This window comes from Poecile atricapillus, chromosome 4 (genome assembly GCF_030490865.1).
Source record: "Poecile atricapillus isolate bPoeAtr1 chromosome 4, bPoeAtr1.hap1, whole genome shotgun sequence".
Classification (NCBI taxonomy): Eukaryota; Metazoa; Chordata; class Aves; order Passeriformes; family Paridae; genus Poecile; species Poecile atricapillus.
Genome location: NC_081252.1, coordinates 25,202,272 through 25,219,369, shown reverse-complemented (window position 1 = coordinate 25,219,369; position 17,098 = coordinate 25,202,272). Strand labels below are relative to the sequence as shown.

The window sequence follows — 17,098 nt, the reverse complement described above, 5'->3', positions numbered from 1 at the left end:
AAATACATATGTGATTTTATGACAGATTTTTTGAAGACTGGCCAAGAGTAGGACAGATATTTTCCAGTTTCTGTGGATTAACTAAACTACAAATCTGGAAAATCCTCACCCAGGACAACAAATGGACTCTACAATTTAAGGACAAAACCAAATCCAGACCTGGCTGCTCAAAAGGAGAGGGTTAAAAGTGAACATTAAAAACAAAAACAAAACCTTGGAAATAGGGTGCTGCAGAAATAGAAATAATCTGAAACACAAACTTTATACAAAGGCTAGGCATTGCCTAAGTCTTAAGTAACTGGCTTATAAGCTCCAATCTACACATTTCAGTGAGAGGTTTCTACTTCTATTTCCTGTCTTTCTAGCTGCTGAAGAGAAAAATCTATTTTATCCAAACAAAAATCCCTAGTGGGTTACAGTTTAGAAATAAGCAATAATAGAAACCCCACAGAACATCTGTTTTGGACAATGCCTGCCTGAAAAGCTGAGTGTTATGAAATTGGGATATTTTACTGAAGTAAAATGATGATGAAAGAGAATTTTCTATTTCATTGCCATATTGATATTTTAATTGATATTGATATGAGAGCTCTAAAATTTAAGCTTATTAGTTTAAATAAAAAAACACTCATGTTTTCAAATATCAGATTTATTCTAGGAAACAAACACGAGATAGGGCATGTTTGTCAGATACAAATGAAAAAGTGGTCCATTTTTGGGAACAGTAACAAAAAGTCCAAAATTTAACGCCAGTAAGTTCTGTGCAATGGGGATATTGGGTGCAATGGGTTCTGTGCAATGGGGAAGAGATGACACCTTTCAAGAGGTAAATGAAATTAATTTCACACATTCATAAAACATATTTGGAACTAGTGGTGTTTTTGCAATGAATTTATAGAAAACTAATAATTTCTCAGTCTCTCTCAAACTACTCTCATATCCTTAAAAGACAGACTCTATGTCTGTGTTTAATTTTACTCAAAACAAAGGCTTCTATTCTTTTGATTGTTTAGCAAGGGTTTAGTCTTCTATTTCTGACTACAGCAACTCACCCTTCCAAAGGTTAAGAGCTAGATAGATAAACATAATGGTAAGTTTAACAACAACAGGAAAATATTCTCATTACCTAGGGACATCTCCAGAACATAAAAATACCTGAAGGTCAAACCATTTTGCCCCAAAAAAGAAACCTTTACAGAGAATCTAAGAAATAACCCTTCTAACCTTTCACAGTTTTCATTGCATTGATGGTCTCTGAAATGCCCACATTTTGTTCTGTTCATAAATAAATTATACAAACCCAGAAGCACAATTTAAATACACTACTTCACATTCCCATTTTAATATGCAGTACTCTATCAAATTATTACATCGTGGTGTATGTGCACTCAGTAACACACTTCGGTTTAGTAACACAGTACTCACTGCCAAGTTACGTGAGGGGGGGACATGGAAATTAAATTGATTGGCACTTCTCATCAAAGCACTCTATAGTGAAATTATTGAAGTGAATGTTTTCCCCTACTGTCCCTAAGGAGTTAACCCAAAAAGTGTGCAAGATGTGATATCCCTTGGGCCATCATTACCAGGGCAAATCTGTGCAGTGTTAGGCATCCACACTGGTGACTGTTAGTGTTAGATAACTTATCTATTACCTGAAGTCTCCATTTTCTGTTTGCCTTTTCCTAAAGATAAAATCACAAATATCATAAGCTACTGCTGTACTGTATAACAGCATAAACCATCTGAAAAGGAAACTCAAACTTAAAATAGTTCCAAAGGTCCTCTCAAGTTCTGAAGTTATGCAAGGTAAAAAAAAAAAACAACCCCAAATCTTCTGCAGGGGCATCTGTTCACAGGACTAATTCCATCTGTTCACAGGACTAATTCCATCAGAGGAATGTTTAGGTCAGCTGCATGAACCCAGACCAATTGCAGTGGTTTTCATTGAGCAGATGTGAGAAACTGGGCTTTCATATGTACTCCACAATCAGCTTTGTTTGAGGTGTCAAACTTTATCTGTTTCAACAAGTGCTGCAAAAGCGAAAACCAAGCTTTACTTCATATAATTCTTACTCCTGTAAGGGTCGATCATTTTATTTATTCCTGCAAATCTCATGTCCATTTCAGTAACACAAACACATACCCCATTTTTAAGATGATCAGGAACTAAAATAGTGGGATGGTTTTAAACAATTCAGATTGTTTCTACAATTCACGTGTGATTTAATTGTTTCGCTTCCTATAGGCTGTGAAGGTGCGATGAAATGTCAGCCCCATGCATGAGTAGACTATTCAAGGAGTCCGAGAGACTCAAAAGAAAAACAGACAGAGCTAAGATAAAAGCAACTTTTATTAAAATACTCTTCAAGCTTCAAAATGCATAAATTAATGGATGTGTAGCTACTATAATACATTATTTTACAGGAGAACCATAGGGCTTGTGAAGCTTTCATGAACACAAGAAAGCATAAGCTTCACTCTGTAATAAATAAATACTACTGTCTAATCTTGTCCCTGCTAAAAGATGTGTCGAAGCTCTTACACAGCAACATTCTGCTCCATTATTCTTTTTTAAGTTTTCCAAAACATGAACATGTTACTAGTCTAAGCAGCAAAATCTTTATATTGAGCTTTCACGTCAATTCAAAACACTGGAATATAATTTTTTTAATTTTCTTTTCTTTGCTTAAAAGCAGTCTGTCTTCTTGCTGTACTTGGTAAAACATTTACAACCACTCTAAAATTGACCTGCTGAAAATCTAGTGAAATCAAACATAATTTTCCTGGTAGGTATGATAATCTGAAATAAGTGCATACAATCCCCTCTTCATCTTCTTTCCCCAGCCCCAGAATCAAGGTAACACAATTTCTTATCCATTTGTTCAAAATTTTCTGATTTCTAACAGCCTACAGTAACTCAAACTCAGCAATGTAAATGACTTCTTTCAGGCAGAAAAAAGAACTGAAACAGCCATCTCCTCTCCACATTGGGAGATTCAGCCACTGAAGTTGTTAAGTTTTAAATATATATTTTTTGTCAACTAATGATTAGCACAAAAACATTTTCATCCCATTTTTTACACATCAGTAGGAAAGTGTTAGAAAAGTATAGAAAAGGCTAGAATTTCTCTTGCAGAAAGGCTACTGAAATACGTTTCCTTTTTTAATTTTTTTTTTTTTTTTTTTTTTGCAAAGCAGAAGGAAAAGAAGAAAGGAAGGAAGTGTTTGCATTTTGCTTTTGCAACTTGGGTAAAATCACTGGACATTAAGAACACGTGCTGAGACTTCATGGTGCCAGTCACGTAATTTTGTATATTTGGGGCTAAGGACGTGGATGGGAACCTTTTCCCTGTGGAAAGAAGTGATAGAAGAAAAATAAGAAAGAAAGAAAGTTTGTCTTAAGCAGTTTCACAATAGAGCATGCAAACTCCATGCACTATTCCTATTGCACTGTCTTCCTCTCTATCAAAAAGCTGGATCCAGTGTTAGTCAAAGTCAGTAGAGAAAGTCTCATTGACTTCAAGAACCATTAGGTTTAGCCACTGGTTGGTGCTCCTTTTGAACACTGCTTGTCCCGAAGCAAGGAGACATCTGACCCTCACTTGCAGCCAGAACAGCAATACTTCCCACCTATGTATTGCAATCAGATTCACACTCGCAAATCAAAAATGCCTGATTGGACTTGGGAAAGAAAAACACAAGCTGACCTCGTATAGGCAACCAAACTGGTCCAGGTTTACAGAAAACCTCTACACAAGTGCCTGCACAAACATTACTACTGGACTGTACCAACAGCTTTTTAAAAGGTTTGTCTATGGAGAAAAAGATCTTGATTTTTACATGCTGAAGCAAAAAGCAAAAATGGAAGGAACATTTTAACAATGCCCAGATGTCACACAAGTGCACCAAACACTAAAAGTTAAGAATTAAAGCATGCAAAGTATTAAAGTAATAAAAATGTAAAACATCAACTCACTTAGTCTTCTTCCCAGCGTCATTTTCTGGTTCTTTCACTGAAGGAAAACAGAAAATTTTTATTTTCTATGGCACTAAAGACACTGTACCACAACACTGAGATTCTCTGCTGTGCCAATGTATTCACTACAGAGGGAAATTGCAACAAGGCTCATTAGGATTCTTTGACTCTAAATACGCCCCAATGGACATGAGTTATATCTATGAACTTCAAGAGCCTCTTTGCCAGTAGGACTGCTGAAAACTGGCTCTGCTGTTCTCTGCCCTTCCCCTTGGCCCACTCTCCATGCTGGCATTGGGACAGGTGATTTGAGAAGGTGAAGATGAATGAAGTTAAGAGGTATTTCTTTTGGATGAACATCCAGTGGGTTTATATCAGGTGATAATCCAAGCATCTCTTTGCAGCCAGGCTGTTTCCCACCAAGGTTCTAAAGGTCTGCACAAGAGACAATGTAAATTCCCAGTCCTGATTTTAAGGCTGGCAAATCGTGCAGTAATTTTCTTACAGCATTTGTCAACATGATAAATTCATCTTTACAGGATAACACTATGGATGTTCAGGTCCCATACTCTTCCCTTACAAGGACAGATGAAGTGAATTGAACATAGAACCAAACAGGTCCAAATATTTGTCACACATGGACAATAACCCTTATTTTGGGAGATCTTATCACTGGCTTCTAGAAATAGCTGATCTAATCAAATCATCTGGAGAGGAGGTCCAATCTTGTCAATGCCTTCTTTATTGCAGGTCTAGCTGAGAAAAGCTGAAGAATAAGATCTCAGAGCCCCTGAGAGCACTTCTGGTGGCTTTCACACAAAATCACAAATCTCAGCCAGAAATTTATGGCTGACAGTGTAACATGAAATGGAAGTTTTAGCATAAAATTATATGACTGGGAATGACTTTCACAACATCACCTGTTCCACTCCACCAATATATGTAATCACACTATAGCATAAGCAGAGTGTGGAAACATAACCTGAGAATAAACTGAGGAACTACAGATTTATGTTTCTGATTGATTACATCATTGCAGATCACATACTTTTGTATGACAAAGACCTTCTACATGCCAGAAACCACCTAATTTTTCTGAACCATTGAATTTGATCAGGAATGTCTTCATTTTGGTGAGAGAAGAAACAACCAATGTATGTATCTTTCAGTATCTTTGAGAGTAGCAATAGAAATTTTAAGATTTATCTAGAATGATTTAATTCAGCTCAATCAGGAATACTGTCCAGCAATGTATATATCCTGAACTACTTAGTAATGGCAGGGTTTTACAGTAAGATCTCCCCTTCTCTACCTCCCCTGAAGCCCAGCTTTAAACACACCAGTCTGTGCAGGGGCAGCGGCCATTATTCCACTTGCACCGAGGTACTCACTGTGATCAGTGCCAGTGATCTGGGCGAGGATGCGGAAGGAGCGGGACTGGGTGGTGCCTGTGCGGGGGTGCCAGTCCTCGGTGTCTTCAATCAGCCGCTTCTTGCTGGCGTCGCTGTGGGTGGGCGTGTGGTAGAACTCCGTGTAGGTGTCCACGATGTGCTTCCGCGGGGGGCTGCGCCAGGGACAGACAGGACAGTGAGCACAAGGCTTCACACAACACCTCACTCCAGCCAGCTACACAGGCACGGGCACAACCGTGACTTTTCACAGCATTTAAAGGCAGCAGGTGAGGCCCAGCTAAACACAGATCCAGTTTTCTGAACCAAACACACCATATATAATTACTCTAACCCCAATGAAATATTTCTCCTCGTTTCACTGATGGAACACTGGAGACAGTAAAAGATAGTATTATCAAGATATCTACATATTTAAACTTTTACCGTTTGGGTGGGTTTTTCCTTGGAGGCGACAGAGTAAGACAGCAAGAGAAAGTTTTCCCAGCATAAACAGGAAAAGGAGAAAAAGAAAAGAAGAAATAAAGTCAGAAAGCTGAAATGAAACAAACGTAGCTAATTATTCTACTGAATTAGTTTTGAGAGAAAGAGCACTAAAATCCAATTAATAGCCATATTCTCATTCTACCACTAAAATCACCGCCCAGAACTTGTGCACTTTAATTAAACTCATGGTGATTTCCCTGCAGGGATGAGAGGGGAATTTGTTTTGGTAAAGCAGGGCAGTCTACCTAGCTCAAATCAGGTGCCCCTTGACAAATTCTCCCTTTAGTTCCCAAGGGGCACAGCACAGATGTGTGCACATGCAAGGACCACCCAGTACACACCAAGTCTTTTGCACTTGGCAAAGCCTAGATCAGAACCAGGCCCTCTGAAAGCGTAGATGGCCACATTCTGAGGCATAATAAGGAAGTACTCCCTTTGAAAGAAAAACAGTGGGGTGATTGTTCCATCTGGAAACTTTCCCTACAGTACCTTACAGGCTCTTATCAATCCTTGCACTAGCAAGACTTTCAAGAGTACAGGATCTAAAAGCTTTGATTCCAGTAAGTGATGTAAAGAATGCGTCAATTTGGGAAATATGGGAAAAGGGAACAGAAGATTCAAACTATATAAATTACTCCTAATTCTACATTTGTTATTCCAAAGCATTAATCTGTAAGACCCTCTAAGTGTACACTTATTTTTACATAGGAGGAAAACTGTGAAAAACTAGCTACTAAGACATACAACTTCTAATAAGTATTGAAAATCAAAACCCAACACAACTTTAAAAGTCACTTTTATTTTTTATACTACCTCTTCTCTGTACTTTTATGGTTCAAAGTATTTCTGGGGAAGAAAGGTGGAAAATGAGTGAGGAATGATGTTTACTATTAACAAGTAAGAATTAGGTCCATTAAATGGAATGCATTAGTAAAAACTTAAGGTTAAAAAATACTTAATACTTGAAAGAATGTGAAAAGTATGGTACAAAATTATATCAGAAGATTTAATTTATTGACACAGAGTATTAGTGAAGAGCATGTATCACATATCAAAGTTAATGAAAGAAAAAGAGGTACAGAAACAAAGGCAGTGGCAATTCCAGGATGGGGTACAGAGAAAAATGGATTAAAGTATCGTAAACAGTTAATAGCAAAAATGAAATATGAAAGTTAAAGCAGTAATTAAAGGTATGGAAATACCTGAGAACTTAATTATTTAGTTGCAGTTTACTGCATTCGAGCAACTACCCCAGTGAAATAATCAGTCTTTTACATTTGTTGAAAGTGGTGTAAAGAAAAAAATCCCACTGACTTCTCTTTTCCTACTGCTCTCCTTTTTAAGGCTTGCGTCTACTAGTAATTACTCACTGTGGCAACAAGGTGGTGCCAGAGACAAAGGAAAAAGTAAGACAGGCTCTCTCAACAGCCTTGAGGCAAGGGGAGAAGAGAGAAGCCAGTAAAACCTCAATCACTTATCCTAATTTGCACAAAACAGAGTATATGGACATTAGTTTTCTTTTCCTGTATGAATTCAGAATCCAGCCCTTCATCCCACAGTTCTCCAAGCAATTTTATTTTCATTCTGTATTTCACCATTTAATAGTTGTATTACCAACACCAATGAACCACAGACACATCAAGAATTTATCAGTACACACAAACACCACACAAAAGTTTTGTAGAATAGAAATGAGCTGAAAAATGTAGCACAGTGAAAAGCAAAGTCACATCATGTCCAATGCAGATAAAATAATGTATTACACTACGAAAAGCTGAAGCTGTTTTGCAAAATTTAAATATATAACTCCGTAAGAGCTGTAATTTTGCAAAACCAAAATACATGCTGGTTATTCCAATAGGAAAAATAACCATAATTCAAGGCCAGTGCTGTCGATACTAACTTTGTCGCTGCTGCTATCTGCAAGGGAAAAAAAAAAGTATTTGATGTGTTAATTAATTCTTTGCTTCTTAAAAGAGTACAGGAGTTTCCAAATCCAAGCTCTGGTAAAGCCATTTATCACGTAAGTCAAACTTATTAACATCGAGAGAACCTACAAGAGAAAATTTTACCCCAGCTGAACTTAAACTGAGTGAAGTCTATGGACATCTTACCTGTTTTAAGCAGCAGGCACACCATCATGCAAGAGCTGGCAAAAAGGTCTTGATAACAAGTGCAACTGCACACAGTTTTCTAGTGAAGGCAAATTGCTTGCTTTCTAAGGCAGAACTAAACAAGGGAAATTAAACTTCCTTTCCCATCCTGAAGTCAAATAGTTTATATCCTGAATGTTTGTTGAGGGAAGCCAAGAGGAAGGGAGGAAATTGTGAGTGTAACAAGGTGCATGTCTAAAGAACTGCATTTGCTAAGCAGTGCCATCTATGAACAAGGTACAAGTTGGTTTTTTGCATGTTTTGAGAAAATGAATCATATAAGCCACAGACGCAAAATGGAATTTACTTCAGACTGATCAATTATTCCAAACTCCAGTGTTTCTGATATTTTATAAATGTCACTGATACCATTTTAAATGGGGAGATATTTAAGTATCATTGTAGAATCGTAACTTTTCTAAGTAAAATTAATTGGTGTAGCAGCAGACCAGTATAACCACCTTAGTGGATTTTGTCTGCTTGTTTTTGTTTTGTGCTTTGGGACTGCAGGACACTTGCCAGGCCAAACACAGTAAGAAAGACTGCAAAATAAAGTAGGTTTTTACAACTCTGAAATGTTTTCAAACTTTTCCAAACTAGATCTGCAAGACTGAGAGTGAGAGAGGGATTTCTTCACCTCTCAGCTGTGATTATTCATCCTCTTTGATGGTATTATTCATCCTCTAAGTAAGGTAGGGCACGGTCGCAGTGCTCCCCCAGTCATCCTATCTTGATTGTAGAGTGCTTACTCTGTGCCTGCAGGACTTCCTTCCAGAAGCCTTAATTTTGTTACTATTGTTCCCCTTTTCCAGTACTAATTGCTGCTTTTGAATACACCTTACACAGTTATATGGTAAAACAGTATTCCTGGAAAGATAAGAGAGGGTTTGCTAATGTGTATTCAACAACTGCACCAGCAGTGAGCAAGTCCTTGGGATCTCTCAATTTCAACCCACTTTCTGCAGAGCAGATTCCTGCCATCATCTGTTTAAGAAAGGACTGGAAGTTACCATGGCTACAGTGCAATATAAAATGCATATGGGCTGCATTATGAGTCCACATATGGAAAATATTCGTACTAAAACATAAAGGGAATAAGTACCTAAAGAAGTATTTTTTTTACTCCATAAGAAACTCAACTGAAACTGCAATTTATTCAGTATTTTAGTTGGCATGGATGTTCACCTTTCTGTAGAGTTCTTGATACGTTTTCTATACTGAGTATCAGAGAAGAGAGGGACAAGGCCCATTCTTCCTGTCCTTTTCATTCGTGGGGTGGGAAATAGAAACCACAGCTTTTAGGTTTTAAGCCTGAATAGAAAGGTACAGTTCCCCTCCAGCCCTTCTTATTACTTAATTCAACTGTCACAGAGGCCAACTGGCATGGGACTGATCAGGCCCAGCCTCCTCCTCTCCCCCAGCACAGGAGGTGCTGGGAACTGGTCCCTGAGGGGCTACAGCTTCCAAACTCTGCCCAGGAATTTCTGGGAGAGCCCAAGGCATGCCTAGCCAAAAGCTTACTGCAGGTCTGAGCTCCCAGAACTGCCTCTAGGCTCAATTTAGTTTACTAATCTATTGCTTACTTGTCTAGATGCTACACCAGATAAAGCCTTTTATGTCTCCTTACAGTCCCTTAAATGTCTAGTCTCTGATTCCCACTTCAACATAAACAATTATTTGAATAAGGAAATTATTCACATTTTAAATCTGCATTGCTTGCTTAGGGTGAAGGTAAAAATTAAAGTTGAGGCATTTATATTACAGCACTACAAAAAATCTGCTTAACCCCATCAGATTCTTAGAAAACATCTTAAAAGTTTTTCCTGTGTTGTGCAGAGAATTAATGAGACGTGTCTCTTTGCCTCCCTTCTGGGACCTTTTCCCACTGGTTCTGCCAGGGTCACGGTTGGTCTTCCAGAGCATCTCATTCCCAGCCATCACAGCACCCACTGACCCTTCTTGACAGACTGCTCTGCATTTTTGAGTGCCTGCTGCTTTCAGTCACTGTATTGGGTGTCAAAATACACAGCGAGATTGGACATTGAAATTAATACCAGGCTTGTTGTAAGGTCCAGGACACGTGGTGATAGAACACATCACATAAAGCATTCCGTGGTCCTTGTTCAATTTAGCCGTGACACTCTATAAACTGATATGTCACTCGTGAGAAAAACCATCACCAAAAGTCTAGCTGGGCCCTTTGAAGCATCACCTTCAAAATAATTTCTGAGAGAGTAAACAACTCCTCCAAGCTGTGTTTTCCTTAGCCCTCAAACAAGCCCGGCTTTTTTCCTGTGAGGAAAGACCCCTCACAGCAAAAAAAAAATCCCACCTACCCATTTTGCTGTTTACTCTCCCCCTGGTTCTCTCTGCCTCCTCGTCGCGGCCCCTCGGCTGCGTCCTGGGCGCCGTCGGCGGCCGAGGCGCTCGGGGCGGCACCGTGCTGCCGTGGGACAGGAACTGCAGGTTTAGGAGCGCCCGGCACAGGTGGCCACGGCTCAGCGTTAGGCTTGGCGTTAGCATGCGCTCCGGGCACGGCACACGGGGATGCGGCCGACGCCTGCGCCGGCGTGAAGGCGGAGGACGGTGACGGGATGGAGGTGACCTTGGAGGAGGTTACAGCTCCAAACGGCCTCGGTGTCTTATTGAAAGCCACGCTCGTTGTGGCAGTGACTTTGGGTGCAACAGCAGAGGCAATTGGCACAGGCTTAACTACTTCGGTAGGTTCTGCCTACGTGGGATGAAAAACAAAACAGAAACACACAAAACCACGCCAAACGCATGCACATTCCTCAGCAGGGATTTCTGCTGTTCTCGAGGCAGATGACCCACCTAGCATGAAGCACAGAAGCAAGCTTTACCAAGACTGCAGCCATGAAATGTATGGGGAAACAACCCAAGCCGTGCATTTTAGGAGAGGGAACGATCCCAACATGCACAATCAATACGAAATTCCACAATGCTAGCTCCTCTCGGCATATCCAAAACAGACACTCCACAAATCAAACTTGCAAGAAACTGAAAAACCTCTCTTTTGCAAAACCCACCGGGTAACTCATGTGGAAAAAACGAGAGCTTTTTAGAAAAATCCACATTCCATGTCTCAAACCCAATTTGAGATATGCACGTTCCCCACATGCAAATGCAGTGTGCATGTGTTCACATACTGATCTGCTGATAAGAGCTTTAGAAGCAGAATGAGAGCACACTGGTGCTCCCCAAGGTCTCCACGTACCCATATCAGATAATACCTGAAATCTCTTTTTTGTTTGGTTGGGTTTTTGTGCTGGGAACTATGTTTTATCATTGTGGTTCCCAAAGTGGGGCCTTTAGAGGTCATGGTCAGCAGAACAGTAATATACTACACATTAATTATGTCCACGGGAAAGGCTTTTCAAGTACAGGCTATTTATAAGTATATTCAAGTTTGCAAACAGCTTTTTTATCAGAAAGGGGATTTTGAAACTGTTGCATAGAATAAAACATCGGAAGAACTCAAGAACAAATAATTCTCCAGGGCTTTAAGGAAAGTGAGGGGATTTTTTTTTCTCTGAAATCATAATATTTGGATAAGCTTCTCTCAAATACCGGGAAAGATTTCAGTGTCTATTAAAGTAAACAAATCAACGCAAAAAAATTTTAGAAATAACTTCTGAAAAAATTCTACCAAATTCTGTTTCTTGCCTAGGTATAGAGGGGAAACACCAGCAATATCTTAAAAAAAAAAAAAAAGTTCCAAGAGCCGGAGAGTAACATTTATTCACCTTTTTTTTTTGTTTTATGATAATAATTTCCATGTGTCACCATTCATTTTTAGGATGGGAAAAAGGTAATCAAAGATCCAAGTGCTGCAATATTCTTAATGTAACACATGGAAAACAAGTATGTTATATTGAAAGTGCTGATCAACAACAGGGTTTGATAGATGGATATTGGTTAGTGCCACATGCTACATTTCTTGGTTCTGATGATGAACATACCTTTGTCACATGAAAATGATCAGGTTTTTGTATAGAAGACACTCTGGAAAAAAAAAAATAAACATTAAACTCTTTAATGTTTAAGCATTTCCCTGTTCTACTCACCACATCCACCCACAGGTATATAAAACACTTAATTTTGTTTCCTCTATAGGAAACAAGAAGTATTCAAGTTAAATCTACAACACTGTTGTTAATACAAGGAAAAGGCCAAACTGAACTGAATTAATTTGTCCAGATACAATGTTAGGAAATCTAGCATCTAGCATTAAGTTATCTAAATTATTAGATTTACAAATTCATAATTCTGTATCATCAGTTCAGAGATTTCAACTCCAATCTGCTTTCTGTTTTTCATTCTTTCATAAACTGTCACATAACTCCACAGCTCTGGTCAATTTATCAATCTAACACTATTTATATTTTAAATAGTGCACAGCCAATATACAGGCCTAAAGCAGAACACTTTTTAGAAAAACACAAATCCTCCCAAAGAACTTGGCAAGTTAAATAATACAGAAACTTTTTACACAGTCTTTAGTTTTCAAAAAATAAGGTTAATGTCACTGGAATTCTATAGTAGATGGCAAAAAATTTCTTCCGAATAATGGGCACATTGAAACTGCTGTGGAAAGGAAAGTGGTGGTGGAAAGGTAAGGAAGTATGACAATGAAAAGGATTACATCGATAAAGAATTGACAGCTCTTGTTATATCTAAATTGAAATGGCAATGTGTTACAGGTAAAAAGCATTTCACTCACTCGGGGTTTTTTTCAGATTGCCATATACTTATATGCAAAAATACACACACATACACTTAAAAAAAAAAAAAAGAAGAAAAACCCAGCAAAAAGTCTGATACAGTAACATTTTGTTTGCAAACATTGCTGCTGGTACACTTGGGTGTTTTCATGCTGTTCTAGTAGAAAATTGTCTCTTTGACACACATGTGTCATAATTCCAACACATCTTCTGAATAATGTTTTGAAAAACTGCAGCTGGATTATCATTTCCAAAAGACAATTTGCTAGGGAGGCAAAAAGGTTCATTTAACTGGAAATCAGCTAATAGAGGCTACAGTTTTAAAACCACTTCTACTGTATAAACCAGCTTTTCAGTTTTTACCAGAAAAACATGGACAGCTACAATTGAATTAGGCACACTTGTTCCCTTTAACAACTCTTTTTTATATTTTCCATTTTGTCCTCTTTTTTTATCTGCCTTAACTATTTTTTTCAAAATGTTTATTCATTCCCTCAAAGTCATTTGGCCCTCGGGGCTCATTAGATCCCAGCAACAGGAATCCTGGTGCAGGTTCAGTATCTACCTTATATAAAAGGGAAATACATATATTCCAGATGCCATGCTGGCAGTTGGGTTAAAAAAAAAAAAAAAGGAAAAATTGTATAGCATGAGAAGATGATGTTCTGCACTTGGCCTTCCCCCCTTGTGCATGTGCATGGCTGCTGACACACATTATGTCCACATCAACAGCAATTCTCAACAGAGAGAGGGTTTTGTCTGCTCTGGGGAACAGGTCCCTTCTCCCCTTTCCCACAGAGTGTGCAGGCTATGAAAGCCTGACCTCTGGCCCTCCACAGCACTGGGGTGCATCATTAATCACTCCTAATTGCGGAGTTGTCAATTTGCAGCAACAAAAGCAACAAGAAGGGAGAAAAAAAAATGCCAATGCATATGGAAACTTTTCTTTCTTAAGACTATCTCTATCTTAGGTATACTTGTTCATTTTTAATACAGTAACTTGAAATGTTTTACGTATCTATTAAGCTGGACCAACAGGAAGAATTAAGAAGACTTTAATTATTCAAGCCAACTACCATATTTCACGCTTAAGAAAAAAACTTTGCTAATGCTGGACTTTTGTTTAAGTCTCATAAAAGGAGCATATTTATTTTTCTTTGGTTTTTACGAAACAATAAAATTTGAGTTTGCAATGGAAGACATTGCCTCTATACTCATCAACACAGCACTGAGCAAAAATGATTTCATGCCACTATTACCAGACAACCAGAAGACATACTTTTCAAAATTCATCTTCAAAAATATCATACAAAAAGAAAAAAAGGGTGGAAAAAAAAGCTTGATAACCACAAGGTTCACGATGTTCCTTTCACACAGACAGACAACATAACATTTTCCCCACAAATATACTTGAACCAAGGACATACATTTGTGTGCCCCAGACATATTTAAAACAATTTAACTTGGCCTTGTTGACTTCAGACCATAATCAAACTAAAAATCTGCGATATATCCCATACTGTAAAAGGAAAATGCTCACCCAGCAAACTGAGCCACCAAGATTCTAACATGAAAAATGCATGGTGGTTAGATAAGACAGTACAAAAGGAAATGCACACTTCAAGCTGAGAAGCAAAACACATCCAACACAGACATTTAAGAAAACTCTTCCTTCAGGGCTATTTCCCACAATATTTTCATAGATAGCACTGAACTGCACAGCCAAAAAGTAATTAAACTGCAGAATCATGCATATTCCTTAGCTGTTAGCACTTCACCTGCCACCTAGCAATTAAACATATTAGGATTTCATGCAGGTTTGGTCCCACTGAATGTATGAATAACTCATGATAAAGGTTTTCAGAATAAGATGACACACTTGCCCCCTGTTACTACTTACTAGAAAAAGCAGGATGGCTTGAAGCATGTTATTTCCTGAATGATTTAAAACTAGAAGTTCAACATATTAGTTTATGCAATACTTTCAATAACATACAAACAAAGCAAAAACCTAAGAGCTCAGTATTTAGGCTTATTATAAACAACTCACACAAAAGGCCTTGGCAAATGGTTACTGTATTAAACTTCATAAGAATTATTATAAGCAACAAAAACAGCAGCTACAGTCATTGCTTACTGACAAACTATTACTGAAAACAAAAGTGCACAGTTTTTTTGCACAGTTTCTATATCAAAGCCATTTCTTTTCTACTGGGGGGGGGTAGGGGGGGAAAGCAGCTATATATTTAGCTTGTGTAAACAATTCATTTTGACCAAACATGATCAAATTTTCTGTCTAAGCATACCACAAGACAACCCTCTCTGATGAATACTTTCGTGACATTTAATGCAATTCAAAACATTCCAACTTCCAGAGCAGCCTTATTAGGAAAATGAATTAGTCCACTCTTCACTGTAAGCAGCAGGCCCAGCAAAAACTATTCATTCTTTAAATTCCCCTATTATTCATTCACTTTCTAAGTATGTCACCCGGTTATGGAGAAAAAAAAAAAAACAACAAAAAGAGACACAAACAATTTGATACAACCCTTCTATAGTTACTAGTAAGTGGAAAAACACATTATTAAAGCTAAAACTATAGTTCCTCACGCTTCTGCAGTGAGTATAATTTGATACACCACCTCCAAGGACTGATCCTCAATGCCAACACTGTTATCTCAATAATCAACATGGAAGCAAACCCTCAGCCACTAAACCTGTAAATCTTCATTGAACCTAGAATCCAAAGGACGTGTCAGAGCTGTCTCTTCTGAAATCCACTTAAAGCCCCATCATCCCCCATCCTTTTAAACCCCCTTAGTCAAGGGACTGTAATGCACCCATATCTTAAAAAGCAGATGAAAAACTCAATGGGGAAGTCACAAGAAGGCAACTGCTTATACGAGCCCTTCTATAAACAAGGGAACACACAACTCTGGTGCTAACATAGCTGCTGTGTTTGCTGTTCTCGTGTTTCTGTAACCAGAAAGATTGTTCAAACTCTTGTGAGAAATACAAGAAAGTGCAACACCTTCAGTGAGTAATAGAATCATCTAGGTTGAAAGAGGTCTTTAAGATCAAACCCAACCATAATCCTGTCCCGGGGTACCAAGGCCAAGTCCATCAAATGAAGTCAAAGATGGAAAACTTCCTCTGAACTTTATTTGTTGTTCTGAACTGAACCTTTCTAACAGAAGGATGGAAAAGAGGAAGGATTCTCTTCCTGTCTTGCATCCTGCCCTTCCAATTTTCAAAACTAACTCCTTTTTCCTAGCTGGTGAATCATCAGGAGACAAGTTTTGGCAGCAGATGCTATATCCCTGAAAAGCCACTGGTCAGATCTTCCTTCCAAAAACCTGAATTTTTCATGGTCTTGCATTGTAGTCTGCAGTTCTATTAGTTAGCTTCATTTTACTTCTAGAGAGCAGTCAACTGTCGGGGAGAAAGCTAAATAAATTTGTTTTCTGTAAATTAGCTAACTCATGGAACAAAGATGACAAGCAGAAAGCATTTAACTGTATATACAAACCATGACTTTCACTAGGGGTTATCTGAATAAAAACAAATGTAGACATAATTTAAAGCATAGAAAAAAGAACAATCCGAATATATATATTTTTTTTCTCCTTAAACGTAAGCCCCTTCTCCATCACAGACATACTTCACTTGTTACCAATTCTGCTCTGGCTCACAAAAATAGAAGAATGAACATTGTAAAGCTTGCTTCTTGTTGCAACTTTACACCTTCAGAAATGGTTTCCCTGCATACATTAATACAAAAGCATACAACTGTGTTTCCCACAGTTTCGTAGAAGCACACACTGCCCCAGGCAACATCACTTGGTACATCAGCACTTCAGCAATCTTGCCAGGGCAAGCATCTGTGGCCTCAAGACTGCAAACTTTTCCACAGCCCAACACATGGAAAAGCAGAGGTAGCAAAACCATCATTAAGTACAACTCAATGAAAACTTATCTGTTGCAGTCACTGCAAAAACCCAGAGATTTCTCTTTTTGTTTGCCTTGAGAAACAGCAATGTTTTCAAATCTGTACTCAGGTCATTGTGGTTGCTAAGAGATGGCTGTCAACATTTTATTTCACCCATCATTTTCTTTGTTCTAGTTTATTATGCTAGCTTACATTTAGTTGAACACACCAAATTATGACAAATAGCGTTAATTACAATCAAACAACGGAAATGTCAGTGCTGCTGCACCCAGAGGGTGGTTGGGCACTAGAACAGAGCTAGTTTGTGAGTCACTCTCAACAGATGCTACAACTTCAGAAAGTTTAAAAGGGGGTAAATTAATAGAAGGTGTGTGCAGCCT

The 17,098-nt window shown here is 38.3% G+C and overlaps 1 protein-coding gene across 14 annotated transcripts in view; it reads right to left on the bottom strand.

Moving 5' to 3' along the window:
- The window catches only part of PDLIM5 (PDZ and LIM domain 5), a 123,001-nt gene that overhangs the window by 44,099 nt on the left and 61,804 nt on the right, over positions 1-17,098 (bottom strand). For 4 of the 14 annotated variants that reach the window (XM_058838794.1, XM_058838796.1, XM_058838795.1 and 1 more), the window contains exons 4-9: positions 12,008-12,050; positions 10,364-10,758; positions 5,815-5,832; positions 5,371-5,543; positions 3,980-4,016; positions 1,656-1,685 (exon numbers count right to left, since the gene is read on the bottom strand). In XM_058838794.1, the coding sequence (XP_058694777.1) occupies positions 1,656-1,685; positions 3,980-4,016; positions 5,371-5,543; positions 5,815-5,832; positions 10,364-10,758; positions 12,008-12,050 (696 nt within the window). Of the gene's footprint in view, positions 1-1,655; positions 1,686-2,335; positions 3,353-3,979; positions 4,017-5,370; positions 5,544-5,814; positions 5,833-6,687; positions 6,721-7,777; positions 7,795-10,363; positions 10,759-12,007; positions 12,051-17,098 lie in introns of those variants that run through there. The other 10 variants (XM_058838798.1, XM_058838802.1, XM_058838803.1 and 7 more) reach the window with 8 other exon arrangements.